We start from the raw sequence: 20,677 nt of genomic DNA on the forward strand, positions 1-20,677 counted from the left end.
TAGTTGGAACTTATGATGGGGAGAACAACTTCAAAGATACCAATCCTCTCTCCGTTTAAACGTTTATTCAAAATAAATGAAAAAACAGACGAAATTCATCCTCTCTCTCTGATGAATATAAAGATTCATTTTTCAAACTGGCATTGGCAATTGGTATCTTGACTCGACAACGATTTGACTCTCAAGCAAATCAAAACTACTGTAGAAAGTTCCCTGGCCAGTTAGACGGCTTAGACATTCGAACGGTACGGACGTGTCTCTAAAAAGGTGCTAAGGGAACTTTTCCGCTTTCGTCGTCGTCAAATTATTGGTGGTCGTCGTCGTGAATTCAAATCAAATTATTGTACTTCAAATAATAATAATTTTCAATCTGTAAAAAAAATATCTTTACAAAATAAAGTCAAAACCATCTATTGCAATTTTAATACAAAATAAATCGACAAAACGGAAATACTCGTCTGATCTACATCCACTGTTCGAGGGCTTGGACTAAAAGTACTAACGAGACTATATCCAGACTAGTAGTTTACTCCTTTTGGTGGTGTTAACTTTTTATGGTGCACACGATTTCCCATTGAATTTCACGCACTAATAGTTTTGACCGTTTGTTGTTGCGTTGGTTGGGTAATTCGTTCGAGTGCTTTATTAATCTGATTTTTTTTCAAATAAAAAAGGAAAAATAATAATAAATAAATTTATGTAAAAGCAACAACAACAAGAAGAATAGAAAATATAACGAATGTGCATCGAATAGATATCCACAAAAATAATAATTATCTCTATTGTTACGTTTTTTTTTGTTTTTTTGATGATTGCCATAAGCATTTTTATAAGAAAGTGAAATTTTTCGTTTTCCCCATATTTTAGTTTTTTTCTTTTCATTTTTACATGTATGTGATGTTTTGATTTTGGTTTTAATGAAACAAAAGATAGAAATAATAATAAAGTTGAATATTTTAAACGAATCTATATAGATTGATGTTTGAATAAAAAATCGCATAAATTTCCGAGTACCCTCATATGAACATATTATGACTTCTATTGATCTTTTTTTCCGGATGTTTATATTCGCATTGGTTTTGTGAAAGTTTTTTTTTTATTTTTTTTTAATATAAGCTATAAAAGGGATTATTGTGGCTTTTTTGTACATTTGTACAAAATCATATCATTGTTAAATACGAGTTCAATAAAAATGGTATCCAAACTTGGATTAGCTGGTTGCTTGTTGGTTGCTGCTTTGAGCATATATGGGAGCGATGCCAAACCTGCAACAGAGTCTAGCAAAATGACTGATGCAAAAAATGGTAAGTCACATAAGTTGAAAAACATTGACTGGGAATTGTAACTACTTTTAGACATATTTTCATTTTCATTATATCCTTGCCTGATTAGAAATAAGTGAACAATACAGAGCTATTCTGGAGAATAAATTTTGTTGTTTCGCTAGAAGTGATCTTCAAAAAATACCTACAAATATTTTTGAAATTACTCTATACCAGTGGACTTGCGTACTAATTCATAGTTTAAGGAGCTAATACAGAATGTTACTTTGTCTAGTATTCTTTAAATGAGACAATTTTTCTAAAAATATAACAAGGCATAGGAACATTTAACATTGTTTTCAAAAAATATAAATTAAATATTAATTTTTTTAAATGCAAAGGTAATCATGAAATGATGTACACAGTTTTATGATTTTTCAGAATATGTTGTTTAGTAGCGTCGTATTCTAAAAAAAATCTTAAAAAACTTATTGTTCAATAGTTTTCGATATAAAGCCTAAATTTTTAGAAATTCTAAATAGTAATAATTAAATATATAATTTCCTTTTTTAATCCAAAATAAAATAATTTGTATTAATTTTGCACTATTCCGAATCTTAGAACCTTTAAAACTAACTTAACGTTCAATAGTTTGTGTTTTTTTTAGAGAATAGAAATTTAACATTTATCACGACATAAGCATTGGTATGAGCAAAAATCAATTTAAATATTTATTACAATAAAAAGAAATCAAGAGAACATTTTTCAGTTTGAATATTTCACTAATAAAAATGATTTTATAATAAGAAAAATATTTTTCTTGGTGAAAATATAAAAAATCTAATATATATGTATAGATATATTTTTTACACAAAATATAAACTTATTAAAATAAAAATAGGTCCAAGAAATCTGTTTGCAAAAAGTTAAAATATTTTTACATTTAAAAATGTAGCTTTGTCTTTAAAAATTTAAATGGTACTAAAAAATAAAACTTGATTTATTGTTTTTTTCGAAAATCATTACATTGTTTTTATATTATTTGAATTTTGATATACAAATTTTTTTAATTTTTCAAAATATTTTTAGAAATTATTAAGAGCTTATACGTGCTATATTTCGTTCTTGCAAGAAAAATAAAGACTTATTTTCACATTACCGAAATTTGAAAATAAATATTGATAGTTTTTAAAAATCCTAAAAAACGAAATGTTGGATGATCAAATATTATTAAGACAATATAAGAGCTTTTGAAGAATACAAATTATTGAAATCGGTTCATTAGTTCTTGAGAAAACAAAATAAGGGCTCTTTTCTAGAGGAATACAAAAATATTTCTATTTTTAAAGAAACCAAGTTAAAAAAAATAAAGAAAATTTAATAAAAATCTATCGGTTCGTTTTTGAGAAAATTACAATTTTCGAATTTTTGAGCAAAAATTTGTATGGGACTTGTGAATTTTTGATCTTTAAAATAATCACATTTAGTTCGAATTTGCTTAAGAGCTTGATTCCCAAGTTTGAACTGAATCGACTAAATGGTTTGGTCAGTAGGGGGCAAAGAAAGATGGACGGAATAGCGGGACCCACTTTTTTCGACTTCTCTACGATCTTAATGATATATTTGATTAAAAATCTCTAGTTCGAAATCTCTTTCAAATGCAAAACGTGCCATATAGTTCCTATATTTCGCAAGTAAAAAGCTTTTAAACATTTGTAAAAATTAATTTTTGAATCAAATATGCTGAGGAAATAGCCAGATACTAACATTAAACTTAGTTTAATTTTTAAAAAATGTGTTGTTAAAAATTGATTTTTTTTGTAATTCAATTTGAAAAATTAAAAAAAAAAAACTATCCATAATTAAACTAAATTGGTTTAATGTCTTACAAATCTCTTCGAAAACAGATAAATATTAATTTGTGTCGTAGTTCTAAAATTAACAAATTGGGTTATCCAAAAATGTACAATTTTATTTTCTTTAAATTCACCAATATTATGTGTGGATTTAAGTGCACCGCATTTTTTATTTAATATAAAACCTATTTTTTCGAATAAATATTGTATCAATATGGCGCCAAATGTTCTCGTTAAATTATTGTACAGTAGGACCCGCTTGAGTGAAAACTGATTAATATAAAAAAACGATCACATCAAACACTTTTAACATCCCGAGTATTTGTCGACCAAACACTATCAAAACTTTTCCAGATACCATCGTATTTACAGTTTATTTGTTTTCATTTTGCATAAATAAAAATCTCTTAAAAGATAAACTGAACCGCACATAATTTCATAATTTACTGAACGCTTTAATCTCTACTTTATTTTCCACCTTCACCACAATTTCATTACGAATATGACGTTTGCTCTCATAAATCATTTTCATAAATTATTTTCAGTGTATTTTTTACACATTATTTTTTACTAAAAGGCGGTTCGTTTAAGTGAAAACTCTTCTTGAATGAAACAAAGGTTTGCCCCTTTTATTATTTTTTTAAGGGCGTCTTTTATCCTTATACACTTCAATTACATTATAATGAAACAAAAACTTCTTTTGAGAATTTATAAAATATTTCTATTAGGGGTATATCCAGTAAGTAGTTCTTAAGCATATTGTCTATTTGGAAGAATGTTTGGAAAACCATAAACCCTATTTCTTGATATGTTCGAGATGAGTGTTGCCATTGGTACTATACTACGATCAATATCTGTGTATTCCAACTTTTTTATTCAAATTATTTTTCTATCTAAATGTGTCCATAGGTAGGTACTAGAAAAGTTATCCCGATTGATTTTTTTTTTTTTTTTTTTTTTAGAATAAACACACACTCAAGGGGTATTACTACCCTTATTATGCAGATGCACAGTGTGAGCACTAGGAAGAGGAGAGAGGGTTTAAAAGGAGATGTCAGTGCACATTGGTTTTGAATTCCTGAATATTGATTGATTTAACAATTTTCTATATCAATTATTTGCTTAAAAATGGTAGCTACATATATTTAAAATTTTGAAGAAGACATTCTTGTGGCCTGTTAAACACTGTAAAAAAAAATTCTCTTCAGCTACAATAATCAATATTGATAATGTCACTATATAACTTCAGGACTTTTCGGAGTAGTTGTACCAATTAAAACAAAAACAAATATTATTAAGATTTTACTGTACATAATTTTGACTGTTGAATTCAAAGTTAACGTTGTCCATTAGGACAAAGAAATCTTAGTTTTAAAATATTTAAGATTTCATTTCACTTAAATTAGTTCATAATTTAGTTCATCATTGCTTCAAATGCATCCAAGGAGTAGGTACTTCTCCACCACAGCATATTCTTGCATGGAAAGAAATGTTGGTAGCAAAACTAATAAAAGTTAAATCATATTCCATATGGCTGTTTTTAATTTCCTATTACATTTTATATTGTTTCAATTTCTCACGGTCTGATTTTTTTTGGTTTTATGACCCGTATACAATTATACATTCAGTTTACAAGCTTTCATGTCATAAGCTTCGGTAATGTATTTTTCAGGAAGTTAAATTCTTTTGTTACTTAATCAAAAGAAAACCCTTTATACGTTCGTATTTATTAATCAATAAAAAAGTTAAATTAAAAAGAAAAAATAGTGAAAGGTTTCATATATTTTACCATACCTTAACATACTTTCGCCCCCAAACATGATTCCGTGTAATCGTGTAACAAATTATTTCAAAACCACAATTGTATTCAAATTAAGCCTGCACACATATATTTCATCAACGAATTTCTCGCGCTCGCAGAAATAATAATGATCTTCTGTAATCAAAACATAGGCTAGCTCAAAAAAAAAATTAGATACAAAAAATTGCAGAGTATAAACTTAACAATACAAGATTTTGGAATAACTATCTAGCACCTTTAAAAAATCAGTAACCCATTGTTTTAGACAGAGTCATTTTTTTTTATTTTGTGTTTTTTTAGAAAGTTGTTGTTGTTGTTGTTTCCTTTACATACAAAAGTCAGATGCGTGTGCAATTGGCCAAGTAACTTAATGACTTAGTGAATGAATTTACACGTTATGACATCATAATGACACCCGCACTTTGCCGCCGAGCTGCCTTGCCGCCGTAGTCTTTGAATAATGCATTGTTCGTTGCGCATGCCCAAGTGACTGAATAAAAGTAGGAAATCACATTAATTCTTCACACAAGATGCTGTCAATTATAAGAAACCTAAAGCAGCTGAGCCCAACCCTATTGCCATGTATCTTGTTTTCCCAGACCCATTGTCTTCAACAACAAAGCAAGTCAAGTGTAAAATGGGGTATATATTGTGTGTAGGAACATGGTATGGTACACCCTCGTATAAGGTACAAGTTGTAAGATCACACCTTTTGCATGGCAAAGAACAGTCAGTCTCAGTTGTCTGATTCTTGACTTGCAATTAAAGCTCACGCAGCCTGAATCCGACGACAACGTAATAATTCTTGAAGATATTTCACACTAACTGATTTCCATGCAATACGAAATATAAGACAGTCACAGGCAACTAGTGTGGTAATCTTATAATTTGTGGATTCAATTAACAAATTACATTAGCGATAAATTTAATGATTTTTTTATTTTGGTAGGAAAAAAATTGACTGATTTGTTGAGGCCACGCGTACAATCGAAATCAATTGAAAAAGAAGTGTTTATGATATTTTACCTTCACCTTGCGTCAACGTGACATGAATTGTCTTTGGTATTTGGAAGAATGATCATATCCACGTGCTCCTCAACGTGACCATACAAAACGTGCAGATTTAATAAGTACGAGTATCTCTGTGCGACCATTGCGGCTTGAAAATGCATTTATTGGTTTTGATTACCATTTATGTCTGTCGCTAAGGTTTAAAATAGTAACCGTATAGGTTAGGTAGGTTTGTTTAAGTTTGCGGTATAGCACTTTAGGCTAAAATGAGTCATGGTGTAGTTAAATGGGCTGGGCTTTTGGTAATAATTCAACAAGATACTTGTTTTGCAAAGGAGATATAATTATTAACTACTTATGATCGTACTTAAGTTTATAACTTATTTATCTGTGTATGATTTTAATAGGAAATAAAAATTGAATTTTTTTATGACTTGAAACTACCGCTGTTTTCGGACTTTCTTCAGAAAAGTAAATTGGCTTCCTTTTTATTTAAGCTTTCTGTGTAGAGACTTAATTTAAGAATATTAGTAAGATTTTAGGCCATAGTTTCTTTTTTTTTAATCCTCATTTATATAATTTTTTCTTGTACATCCCTCTCTAATATAAGAATATAGGCTTAAGCTTAAGAACTGTTTGTAAACATGCGTTTTATCATACTTATTTGATGTACAACATTTATTAGCGTTTAAACAACTTGACTCTTGTGCATTGGAACAGCGTTTCATAACATTTATTTTGTTTGAATAATTACCAAATCAACTGCTTAAGTTTACAAAACTTAAGATATATATATACCTTGAAACAGTTTTAAAAAGGTAACATAGAATTCTGTTACAATAAAAATTGGTATTATGATGAGTCTATTATTGGTATTAATTAGAAGATATTGTATTCTCTATTCTTGGTTTGCAAAAAATTTATTGGCCATACTTTACTTTACCTCGTTGTTAGCCAAGAAAGAGGATACAGTAATGGACTTCAAAAAAATGTTACAAAATCTTTAGAAGTTAAGTGTTTGACCAAAATTACCAAATAAGTTTTCTCGAGCTCAGCCTTGAGATCATTGAAATCATAATTAGGGGTCATACGCATTACAGAATGTTCTATCATTAAACTTGGCACCGTATAGTAGTTGGCATCAGGACGTAGTTGATGAAGGCCTTATAGGCTTTACTACTCAATTCCTTACATATCTCAAAGAAACAACGGTTAGCAAGAATAATTCTTCTATTATCTTAGAGCTGTTATTGTGTTTTGCTTTCCTAGTAGATCCCAGTTAAACAAGACTTTGGTGTTGTAGGTCTTGACGCCTCTATCTCAATACTCACAAAATTCCCATTGACACTGCGCCAACCCTATTATTCTTATGATTATGTCAATGTCATCAGCATTTGCGAGTAATTAAACAGATTTTTGAAAGAGTGTGTCACTTGTGCTTGAGTGTGAGCTCAACTCTATATTTATTACAGGACAATGTAAGAGAAATCACAGAAATGACAGCGCGTCAAGTTTTCTAAACCGTTTTTGACATTAGAAGGATGGATTAAGTTATTTTCAAACCTTATAGAGCAGTGTATTACACACACCTTCACAAATAAACGAGTTCAAAATAGAAATGGCCCCAGAATTTGTCGTAACGTAAATATTTGATCGACTTTGGATATTCATGGTTAAAAGTCACACTCATAAGAACTAATTCTGTGCTCAGACAAATAAAATCAAATGGAACGCTTAATTTAAGTTAGAATTTTATCACTTAGTATAGTGATTCCAAGATTACTTTATTTTATAAAAAACACTGTTATTTTTTACACTATGTAAAGTACAAAAACAAAAGCAAAATATTTTAAATCATTAAAAGTGACACTGGCAATCAGTCTTGCCTTTTAATAGTTAACAAAATTCTTGGAAATCTTTAATTTAAGCTGATATTTTTCTAATGTTATTATATCTAGATGCATGATTCATTTTTTGAATTTTTATTAGTACGACACTACGAACTCTTGTTTCAATTTTTGTTCTCCGGCAACACTGACTTCATCCTAATTGACCTAAGTTCGCCTTTCATTTAAGACTTTTTTTTAAATTTGTTCAGTCATATAATCATTTTCTAATGTAATATACTTATGCTTGTTATAGGTTAAGAAACTTTAGTCCAAAAAATAATTATTAAGGTCACATTATTTTCTCACAGTCTTTAATTAAGTTTGTTTTTGTTTTAACAATTTCAGGATTACTCATTAACTTTTGATTTAATTATTATATAGATACATCCATAAATATGTAATTAACAATCTCAAAATAATCACTTTGTTCTTCAATCAATCATTGTCAATTTTTTTTCCAAAATAAATCCTGTTTCAAAATATTACAGTGAAATGATCTGAATATTGATTTTATTAACCCCAAAATAAGTTGAAAATAAGAAATTAAACAATAAAACTTACCATTCACTTGATAAATCAAATATCTTCGTGTGTAGAAATGTACATACATATTGTTTTTGACATTTTTAATTTAAACTAAATCTCATATAAACATATTTTACAAGTGAAAGTTTGAATAATAAATTAGGTTCATAATTGATTCATAATTAACCTCTTGACATTTTGCAATCATTGAAATAAATTTCTTTCAAATCAAATGTTATCTCCGATGTCCATCTTATGTCAGACTAATTTTGAGATACCTTCATAATATATCTAATGACCGCCTTCGCAAAATACCTACTATATCAATTTGAAGCCAGTATACGAAAATGTGTGATGACAAAACAATTTTGTGTTTGTTAACAATTTATTATTGCCAGCGGTAAGATTTTTGTGAACAAGTTAAGAGTTGTTATCAATTCTTCAAGAGCGGTCGCATCTTTTTGAAGTCTAATGATTTATGCAAGGGTATTTTCGTCAAGTTATGAAAACTTGTATTATATGTACATATATGGAATTGTACGAAGTGTTTAAATGACATTCCTGTTTAAATTCTTTACCGATGGAAAAATTAAACTCTGTTTTTCATTTTAAAATTTTTAAACATATAAAACTGAAGTGAATATTCATATTTTTCCACTAAATAGCGGGAATTTTGAAAATGCAAATTAATTCAATAGGTGGTTAAACTTCAAACATTTTAACATAAGATCTTAATTTCAGCAAAAAATAAACAGGTAGTTAACTTTGAAGCTAATAAAATTTGAAATAAATTATCATAGGTAGTTTTAGACATCAAATAATTGTGTCTATGTTTCGAACAAGGTGTTAGAGAAAATATTAAGAGTTTAATAGGAATTTCCATCTTGTTCTAGATTTTTCGGTAGGTGTCTTAAGTATTAGGAACTTCATTCTAATTTATTAAATTAACTCGAGTTTCCATTCATACACACAATATATCTACACAAACCTATTTCATAAATGACAAGTTAATTAATTAATTAAAATTATGACATATTGAGAATTAGGCCTCACTTTATTTTCTTTTTTTGTTTTAATTTTGTTATGTTACATATTAAAAATGTTAGGAACAATTTTTTAAACTTTAATATTTTTTTTTATAGTCAAAGAATTGGTTTCACAAATTAAATTACATTAAAACAAATTAACATATTTCGACCCTGAGGAGGTCCTGTACAGAATTTTACCATTTTATAAATTTTTTACAAGTAGTTCAAAGTAATTTCTTTAAATGCGTTTTGGATTTGTGCAAAAAAAAATCATAAAAATGTGTTGATACAATTGCCACACAAACAAAATATATAGTGGAGAGAATATCGAAAAGAGTTCAGCTCCATGGCATATAATGGATATCACCAAGGCAGCTGATAACACGATTTAGGATTTAAGTGTGCTTGGGCTGAATGAACTAGAAGTCGTCCTTGTTTTTAAAAGCGCGCTGCTTAAGTTTTTAATATTTTCCAACGTTGTTCAAACCTAAACAAACTCCCCTTAGTTTTCCTATTAACTTTTAGCTGTTAGTGTCAAAATAACCTTAGATTTAAGTTTTAAAATCAAACTAAAAAAATCGCCAGAAAATTAACTTTTTCAGAAAGTCTTTCTGTAAAATAAAGCTCGAAATCAGCTTTACTTAAATTTAGCTTTATCACTGACGAGAATTTGATAGAAGCACTACTTTTCATCAAATCAAATGCCATTGGACTTGATAACATGCACCCTTCTTTTTATTGAAATTACTTTGCCCATAATTTTGCCTTTTATAACACATATTTTAAACTCTCTTGTAAATTACATATGTTATTCAACAACAATAATATCGAAGGAGTTCAATTAAAACCAATTTCAATATAACCATAATAAAGTGTTCATACTTAACCAATTTATAACAAACTGTTGAATTCAACAGACCAAAGTCCGAATGTCTGCCGGTAAATGGTGATGTACCACAAGGGTCTATTGTTGTTTTTTTCCGTAGTCTCATTACGGAATTGTGTAAGTTAGTAGGTCTAAGGGTCGCCTTAAGGACAAAGCAAACTATTTGGTAGCAAGCTTCAATGAAGACTTGGAAATGATTGACCAATTGTCCATTGAAAACTACATATATAAAAAAAATATATCTAACTTTCCTCTTATGTAGACTCAGCCAAAAGTTTAGGAGTAATATTTTACCGGACTCTAACTTGGTATCTTTATGTAAGTAAGACAGTTAAAAAACTTAATGGGTCCTTTGAAAACTTTGGCCTGTTCAACAAATTATTTCAATAAAAGTTAGGAACTTGTACATAGCTTATTCAAATACAACAAGAAAATAATTTTATTATTATATTTTAACCTCTACGAAAGAACCAATTTTGTGAATCATTAACGTAGCTATTTCCCATTTTTAAGCCTTATTATAAATAAGTTATTTTAGCTTTAATGTAAACTGCTCATAAATAAAATTAAATTCTGAAAACATGAAATATTAAAATATGTTATTCGCTGAAAGAACAAAAAATGTGTCGTAATATGCACTTGGGCGTGTATGTACTTTTTTCATATAAAATCATTTTCATATTTAATTTGCCTTCATTTTTTCTTGAGCCAACTTTTCTGCTATTGTATTTTTCAATTAAAATAGTTTAATTCAAGCTGATGGTATATGTAAGGCATTTATAATTCAAATCTAGATTATTTATCTATTCGTTTTTTTATTTTGGTGCGATACATATCAATCAAATAAAATAACGTTAAGATCAATTACCATATAAAACTTAAGCTATTTCATCGCCTACCAAGCTAGGTAGTTAAAGAAAAACACAATTCATTTCGATTGATACACTTCTTATGAATTCTTGAGGCTCCATTCAACCGATTATTATAAATGTTGCTATGCGATGAAGCCTATAATTCATAATTTAATTTAAAGCCTTTAGGACATCTTCTTGTATTTTCATACAATAGAAAATGATTGTTTCAAATTGTTTACTACGGAAAAATATCAAGACATGTGTTCAATTTTCAACCTATATTTTTCTTGAAGCGCTTTTTAACTTCGTGCCGATTGAAAATGTACATAGATAAAATTTTTCTAACCATTAATTTGAAACTTCATGCAAATAATTTCTATGTTCATTATGTTGGCATATTTTTTACGGTAGTTCAACACATTTTACACTCTCTTAAAGTCGATATGATCGGCGATTGACGAGAAATTGATAGGGAAAGTGTTAAGGTTCCTCATTTAGGCTTAATATAGTAAGCAAATAGACCAAAAAAATAAACTGTAGTGGTAAAGGAAACTTATGGCCCTTGCAGTTTTTACACGCAATTATTTATCCAATGCATTTGTTTTTTCCATCGTGACATTAGATATCTACACATCATCATTATTATCAATTCAGAAAGATATGTACAAAAACCACATAATTCATTTTGATACCCTCTTAGTTGCCACATTTTGTTTTGTTTTCTCTTATAACACCGCTCTTACCACCACCAAGTGAAACATAGCATTTAGCTTTGATTGTGTTTCAAAGTCGAAATGATCTCTGCAAAATTATAGCTACTCGGCTAAGGTTTGAAATTGAGATACTATACCTACAATAATAATATTTTTCAATGCACTTTCAGTCAGTCCATAGTATACACACCCCCTGTCCCCAGTATGACGACGACGACTGACGACGGACTGAACGATGACGCCAGTATAAGACACGACTTAGGGGTAACCTTATTTACACGCTCATGGATCGTTGCAGAATCGGTACAATTATGGTTTAATTTCGAAATAATGGTGAGGGTAACCCTTGGCACATGAACCGTAGATATATTGCAAGTCAATTGATACCTTGCTTGCCTGCCTATGGTATGCGTGTCGGATGGATGGAGTGTGACATGATTAAAGTATCGCTGCATGCGCATTCACATGCATCTGGGAAATTTATATATAAATTATATTCAAACGTGCCTTCATGGCTTTAAGTTAGAGCTAAATAATTAAAGCTAATTACAGCCATGAAAGCCATAATAATAAAAACTTCTTTTTCTTAGCTTAGGTGATGTTTACCTAATGGGATTTACCTTTATATTGATATTATGAGAAAGATGCTGCAATTGAATTGCATTTGAGCAACACCTAAATGGGTCAGATGCCAAGGAACATCACGATTCTTGGAGAACCATTCACAAGAATAAAACCAAACCAAACAATGAGTGTGATGCTATATTCACAGTCCTCCAATATCATCACCAGCACAACCCATGTGATCATGATGATGGCAGATTAAAATAGTATATAAAGTCTCATCACACCTTAAGCCAATCGAAAAAAAAGGTTTTACAAAACAACTTACAACAATAAGTCTTTTTTCGAGAGCCGTTCCCACACCGACTTATGGCTTGCACTTGATACCTCTCTTTTTCAGCACCAGCATCGCATCATCAAAGAACAACACAAAAAGAATCTGCTGTTGATATTTATTATACAAAATAAATGAGCATCATGTGCAACACGATATCATCTCCAATTACAGAGTCTTCATTTGAGTTGAGAATCGTTGTCGGAGTCGGACTCGGCATTGACATTATGGCCAAGTAGCAGTGGCGTATAGGAACATCGGAACATGTTCCGATCTATTGCTTGAGGATGAGACATTCAAATCTGGCACATGTCCGACGCCACCAACACCGCTTCTGCTTGATTGTCGGCGGCAGCGGCGGCCAAGAAGCAAATCCGACATATCCCATATAGGCTTGACATTATCTCTTGGTCAAATACTACACTATCGTTGCCACGGACTCTTCAAGCAAGTTCAAGTAGGTTAGGCATTTTGAAGTTGAAATAATTATACTTGTACGTTGGTTTATTTTGTATAGTGGTTGTTTTATGACACAGCAAGTTGGTATTTCATAGGAGAGAATTTCACAAGGCAAGAAGTTTTATTGGAAATCCATTTTGAAATGGAAATAAATTTTTTGTATACCAACAGCACATTATAGGAATTGTAGGTACCCTTATTTTGCCAATAACACAGAATAGGAAAAAAGGGTTTGAAATAAAATTTAAGTAATTTTGAATTCGAAAAAAATGCAATGGCTGTTAAGCACACAGAAGACAGCATTCATGTAGTACGGCTTAAGAACAAATCTCTGTTAATTTACAGTAAGATTTAAGCAGAACTCAAGGGTATGCTAATGAAAATTCAAGATAAACTTGTAGAAATAATGCAACTAGCAATTTACAAAAAAAAAGAAAAATAGTATCGTTAACAGGAGGGAGCCCTGAAGCACACCAGCGTTTAGGTTATGAGCGGTAGAATCAAACGCATCCAAAACGACTTTTACGAAAGATTATTCCTCTAATCCAACAAAGTAGTTAATCATCAAAACTAAAATCTGGCACGATTAATACGAGAAATTAACTTTGTTGCTTTATTGTGTTCAACACTTTTTAGGTGATCAATATTCGGAATGATTTAAAAAAAAGAGTTATTTTGGTTCTAAAAACTTATTTAAATTGTATCTTTGGAAGATATTAAATATGATGTTTAATATAATGTAATGGCTGAGATTATTTCTTTAAAAATGTACAGACACCCTGTCGTATGCCATTTCTCTTATTTTTTATCACGTTTTATTCTCTCTATTATTTTATTGTAAAATTAAAGAACCTATGTTAAAGTCAGACTGAGGTTATAGCTGTTCAAGACTTTCCAAAGTTTTCAAAACCTCATTTTCGGTGTATTTAACAAATGTAGTCTTTTATAAAGGCTGGGAAATACTGCCTGCTATTTAGAAAAGATGGAGTTTTTGCATTTTCAGATAAAGCTCATTTTGATCTTGGCGGATATGTAATAAAGCAAAATTGTTGCATTTGGGGCACAGAAAACCCGCACGCATACATTGAAAAGCCGATACAACCAAAACAAGTCACTGTTTGATGTAGTTTTTGGTCCTGAGGCATAATTGGGCCATTTTTCGAAAATGAGCAAGGAGTGGCCGTTACAGTCAATTGCCATCGTTATCGGGCCATGTTGAAGGAATTTTTTATCACAAAAATTGAAGAGGAGGATATTGGCAACATTTGGTTCCAACAGGACGGAGTGGCAGCGGACCCTATTTATTAAAAATGGAACTTATGTACGAACGTATACAATTCCTCTTTTAAAAATGAAAGACTTTTATGATTTCACAAGACTTAGTCATAATGTACAGCATTTTACATGGAGAAATTTTCTTTAAGGTATTTCTCCATATTTCTTACGTTATGATGTGATGTTTTCTGGTTCGTTTAATTTTCAAAATTTAAACCTTGAAAGGGTGTGAAAAAATTCAACTTACCTTGTCGACTCATCAAGAACTCAATGATTTGTTTTGCTTTGTTCTAACTACGCATGAGTACTTTATCTAAAAATAAATGAGTTCTTCGACATTCAGTAATTTGTCAAAGCATCAATTAGTGTTGTTTGCTAAAGCTTGCGCTTGAGCTCAATGCCAGCCTTTTAGACGTATAGTGTTTTGGTTAATTGCTAGAATTATCTCCCGCCTTTGTTCTTTATAACCAAATGACATGTGATTATAGAGAACTGTTAGAACATAAGCAATCACGAGCATTGTTATTATGTTTGTTGTTGTTGTTATGCTTGCTAAACTATAAAGAGATATTCTTTAAATGGTTATTTTATGACGAGTATATAGATACAAATGTATCCACGCATTTGACCCTAAGGCCAAGATACATAGATTAAAGATGATTATTCTTTGCCTAAATAGTTATGCCTCTGATGCTTATTTTCAAGCTTGAGGCTTATTCTAAGTTTCTTAAACAAGGCTGCCATATACAATTATTATTGGTGTGGAGGAGGTGCAGCACATGTTTTGTTGGGTTGTTTTTCAATTTCGTTGGTAATGACACGACTCCTATTGTGGAAAGAATCTCATGTTTAAGTCGTGAACGTTATTATTTGAGGCATATTATGGGAAAAAATCATTCGGATGACATTGACAATATGTTTATGGCATACCGTCAGTATAAAGTTAGTATATTGTAAACGGATCTGTATCTCTATAGGAGTATGTACGATAGTATTTGAAAACAACAGCCTTTTATATACTTTAAAGTTCAATCTATTGTTGATCTTTGCGGGCCATATGGAAAGAAGCACAAGATAGACGTGACTGTAAGCTAAGTTATTATATTGTAAATGAAAGATTAATAGTCGGTTGACTCTATAGGTAAAAAGCTTATAGGAGAACTTATAACAACAGCGCAACAACAACAAAAATACTCTCTGATCAAAGACAGTGTTTGATGAGTGACTTATGACTAAGTGTATCTTGGCATAATGAAGCTCCATTTGTTAAGTTTATTTTTTGTTGTCTGTTTAAAGTGTTTGCTGTGATGGGACGTGATTTTGGTTAAATGGATAATGTCACATGCTAAAAAGCTGAAGACAAAGAAAACTGAAATAAAGGCAAGGAAGATGTGTGACTTCAAAAACTATGAACAATGAACAGATTTGTGTTTTTAGAAAAAATAGTCAAGTCAAATATATTTTCACAATATTTTATACAATATAAATTCCTTGGACCATTTTTCAAGAGACAAACAAAAATATTTCACACATTGTACGTTTAATGAATTAAATCGATTTTTCTTCATATTTCATTGAACCTATAAAACAATCCTTGAACAATAGTTTATTTTTGCGTTCATTGTTGATTTTGAGTTTAACGGCTCAGTGAGTAATCAGTCAACACCCGTTAGTCAACGAATAGAAGATCTGCGGAAAACAACGCCTCTGTTCGTAAAAGTGTGCAGCAGAATCCAAGGCAGTCAATTCCACAAGAACTTGGCATGTCAGAACGTGGTAAATTTTGGGCCGCCATATGGGCATGGACCCATACAAAATCCAACTGATCTAGGAGCTGAAACCAAACGATAATACACAAAGTCGTGTATTCGGTAATTGTATTTTGGAGCAGTTGAAAGTTGAACCAAAATATTGTCGAAAAATCCTCTTTACCAATGAGAGTCGTTATTGGATGGGATGAATGGATAAGGACGTAAATAAGTAAAATTGCCAACGACGAACGACGAACGACACAAATTCATGCGAGGTTCGAGAGGTGCAAACATATCTAAAAAAAAGTATTGGACTGATGTGAGTTTTAAGCAGAAAGCGCCATCGGTCCGTACTCTTCAAAAAAGAAGTAGCTACGTAGCAAACAGCTCAAGACTTTTTCTTGTGCGTTTTTCTTGAGTCACATGTCTATGCAAATAAGCCGCAAACCATCGCCGCTCTCAAAGACAACATAATCTGAAAACTTAATCTTTCGAATGCACCAATCGAAGCCACGGTGGCGGCCATTTAAACGATCTTATATTGCACACATAACGTCTTTAATAAGGATCTCAAAAACTTTATTGATGTCCATATACAACTTATATGTCTCATTGTCATTCTGGAGGAAGTACTTAATCTCCAACCAGCATTAGCCTGTTGTCTGGTTCTAACATGGGAAATCCGGCTCGAAGGACCAATGAATCTTTGCACTTGATTTTTTTATAAGAACAAAATTAATTTAGCAATAAAATAAAACCAAACGCTTTCGTGTTATTATTCGGAATGAATACTTCAATGTAGTACAAATGTTTACTAAATTCATTGATCTTTCAACTAATTTGACATTAAAGTTGACGTTTGACATTTTGTTCAATAAATTTTACATATTTTGTTTGTATTTTAATTTTGGTTATATTTCAAGATCTTAGGAAACCTTACATTTTATTATTCGGTTTATTTTACATTTAATCTCAAATCCTTTTTAATTATCATGTTATGGTTATGGAAATGAGCGACTTTGTTTTGAAAATGTATGATTCTGAAAGTTTATTATAAATGAAGGTACCAAATTATAATGTATTAATACTTAATGAGCAGATGTCCCACGGGTGTTACCATACATTTCTGGCGTTCCAGAGACAACTTACCTTCGTTATCTAGGTGGTTTATATGTTTTTTCGTAGCATGAATATTTGACTGTATCGATTGGCTCTGAATATTTCCCGAAAAATCACCCATTATCGAAGGTGACTAAAATAAATTTTATTGCTAAGCTTTTTGAGTGCATCCTTTATTATGATATGACATTTAATAATGTGACGCCAGCAGCCGGTCTATAACATAAAATTAAGACATGAAAAAAATCTGATAAAAGTGACTTGACCACTACCTTCGTATCACTTATCTTATTATTTAGCCGTAAGCTCGTTTTTCTTGTTTTAGAACTGCCTCAATACTTAATTCTTAATTTTAATTCTTATATTAAAAAACTATAACAGATTTTATACACGCCTACTACATAAGCATTTCATATTAAAATTTGCATATTGCCGATATACCGCACTATAAAAAAAAACTTCCTTCCAAAATTAGAGCACATTAATAACCTATCTCAGACATACAATATAGTAGTATAATATTTCAAGAACAACCCTGATCTAATATACTCGTAATAATACCATAATCTAAACATGGAAGCTGACACTCGTTAGACATGTTTATTAATTTTTTTACTTTTCCAATATTGCAAATTAATCTAAATAAGGAGCTTTAATTTTTAATGTTATATCTCAAATTATTATCAAGTTAAAAGCTTCTATAAAGACAGAACATGGCGACACACACCTACAGATATAGACTTTATCACTATAAAATCTTATAAATAACGACAATTAGATAAAATCCAACTAAGAGTTGTCAAGAATCTAACGGTTTATGTAGACTAGGAGCCAAAGTTCCACATTTTATGCGGTTGTCATAAATGCCTGTATCAACGAAAATAGTAGAAGGGGAACTGGAAGTGGAAGTAGAAGTGGTAATGGCGCTGAAGTAGCGGAAACATCGGGGGGAAAATATAACTGTGCTTTTTGATTTGTTTCGTATTCAAATTTTGCTCACATTGGATCTTTAATTCATGGTGATTTTTGGAACAACTTTTCCTATATGCATTGACACACTTGCATACACTTTGCAAGAAACCTCAAGTCACCATCACCGCATAAGCACAATCACTTGCAAGACACAAACTGTTATGTTTGTTATTTTTATTTTTTAAATTTAAAAATCTATGACAATGTCATTGACAGTAGTCAAACTGGTATTTTACTTAAAGCACCTTAAGATAAAATAAAAAGAACTAAACAATTTTCGCGGATAAGGTCACCGACTTTATTATTCTTGTTGAAAACGTGTAAATTTAATGGTTCCAGAGCAGAGTTTGTGATTGGATGAAAGCTATAAACTGCAAGTCCAAAGATCTTAAAAATTCTGCACTTAAGACCATGTTAAGAACATTTATTTTCTTGTTGGTAATTTTGTTCTTTATGTTGTCTTAAAAATAATTTGATGTCATATTTTGTACAGTAAAAAAAACATTAATAACATACAAATACATACAAGTTATAAAGGATTGACGTATGAAAGTCGAAAGAGTAAATGTTTTGAATTTCATTGACCATAGACTTTAAGAGTTATCTTATTTAAATAACGGATTAACGTTACATGGTTCGAATACAATTTTCTTAAGCGTTGAGAAAGAAGTGGATCATCTTTCAAAATTAAATATTTGCCTTTCAAATTTTTAAAATAGAATAAGTTTCTTATATTATTGAGTGTCCCTTCAAGATTGGAATGAAGTATAATCAATCGTTAGAAAGGCTTCCATTTTCAGCTCTCAAACTGAACCGATTTTAACAAATGAAGTGTCAAAAGAAAGAAAATTATCTGTAGACTATTAAAACTGTATTTCATTTGAATTTTTATGTATATTTTTTTTGAAAAACTTTAATTCTTATTAAAACAAAAACATTTGTCAAATGTATCAAAATAAATAGTTTGTGCATTTAATTAATCTGTTCAAATTTGTGCAACAGTTTTTGGTCAATATTTATAAAAAATGAAAACTTAGACATAACTTTTTTGTTTTTAATTTTATTTCTGTGGGGTTAATACTCAGAATTTAATTTCTATTAATTTTGTGTGTTATTATAATGAGTGACTTTTTAAACAATTTTGAGTGCGAAAATAATTCATAAACCTGCCGTGGGGTCCCTTTGTACCCCACTATAGTATATCAAAAAAAACGTTCACGGACGGTTCTTGTGTATGTGTCCTTAGCTCTTGAACAAAGGTATCATCCACGAACTCTCCCCATAAGTCAAAGGGCATCCAAAGTAGTTTTACTATTTTTTGTTGCATTGCAGGCTGCGAGCGATCATTCATTTTCGCCTCCATTATGATGAGGTTATTGTTTCTAAATAAATTGTTGTTTTTCCTGAGGGGGTTAAGATGTCAAAACTATGACAGTCGCTAGTGCTGCAATGTCTAGTAAGTTGTAAAATACAACAATCGGTCAACGTTTTCTTTGACGTGTGCAGAAATAAATGTAAACCATTTGATCGAAAAATCGAATGCATCCCTGTTTTTGTTAAAGTCCAGTTTCATCACAGGTTTATTTTGAGAACCAGAGGTGCCTTTTTTACAGTTATATTGCGTCCAAAAACAAACTTAGTTTTTAAACTTAAGTCACCAAGGCCATTCTCTAAGAAAATCAATAGGGGTGTCATCAGCAAAAGCAAAATAACTATTTTGCACATCAGACATGGTCCCACAGAAATAGAAAATAGAATAGCGACCGACGGGTTGTTCTCTTTTTTTTCCAACAAGCTGAAAATCTCTTAAGGTGTATTTTATTTTAAGGAGGTATGTTACTGCCGGTGTTCATGGAGTATAGTCTTTAGGAAGCACTTCTTCAAGTACAACGTTTTTTGGGACAGTGGAAAGAGTTTACACATTTTTCTCAGGGTCTACGCATCGTTGGTATATTCCTATAAAGAGACGTTGGTCAGCAAAGAGACTTGTATACAATAGATGGAGTGTTTATCGCCAGGCCGTTAAGCCACTGAAGAAAAATTACGTGAAGATAGTTTAAACTCTTGAACTCCTTTGTGATCGTCAAAAGGAAAATTTGTATACAATTTAGTGAGGCAACAATACTCTTATCTGCTGTATGCGAATTTACGTTTTTGGATTATCTTTGCTTCTGGTGCGATATTTTTTAAGAAAATGGTGCAGCACAGAAATATTTGCAAAAATTCGGGCGAGTTTTCTTCATGAAAATCGTGATGAAGCCGTGAACAAGGCCATAATTTACGCAAAAGAACAATGCACCGATCTGGAAATTTCAATTGAAAGACAGGGAAGAAAAATTAAAGGCGAAAGGGCTGTAGATGCTGGTTTGAAGTTGGAA

At 30.8% G+C, this 20,677-nt stretch overlaps 1 protein-coding gene across 1 annotated transcript in view; it reads left to right on the forward strand.

Annotated features, from left to right (window-relative positions):
- Nucleotides 1-207: 207 nt before the first annotated feature.
- The window catches only part of LOC129947542 (uncharacterized), a 42,938-nt gene continuing 22,468 nt past the window's right edge, over nucleotides 208-20,677 (forward strand). The window contains exon 1 of the mRNA XM_056058139.1: nucleotides 208-1,304. Coding sequence (XP_055914114.1) covers nucleotides 1,193-1,304 — 112 coding nt within the window. The 5' untranslated portion in view covers nucleotides 208-1,192. The remainder of the gene's footprint in view (nucleotides 1,305-20,677) is intronic.

The sequence above is a fragment of the Eupeodes corollae genome, chromosome 2 (genome assembly GCF_945859685.1).
Source record: "Eupeodes corollae chromosome 2, idEupCoro1.1, whole genome shotgun sequence".
NCBI lineage: Eukaryota > Metazoa > Arthropoda > Insecta > Diptera > Syrphidae > Eupeodes > Eupeodes corollae.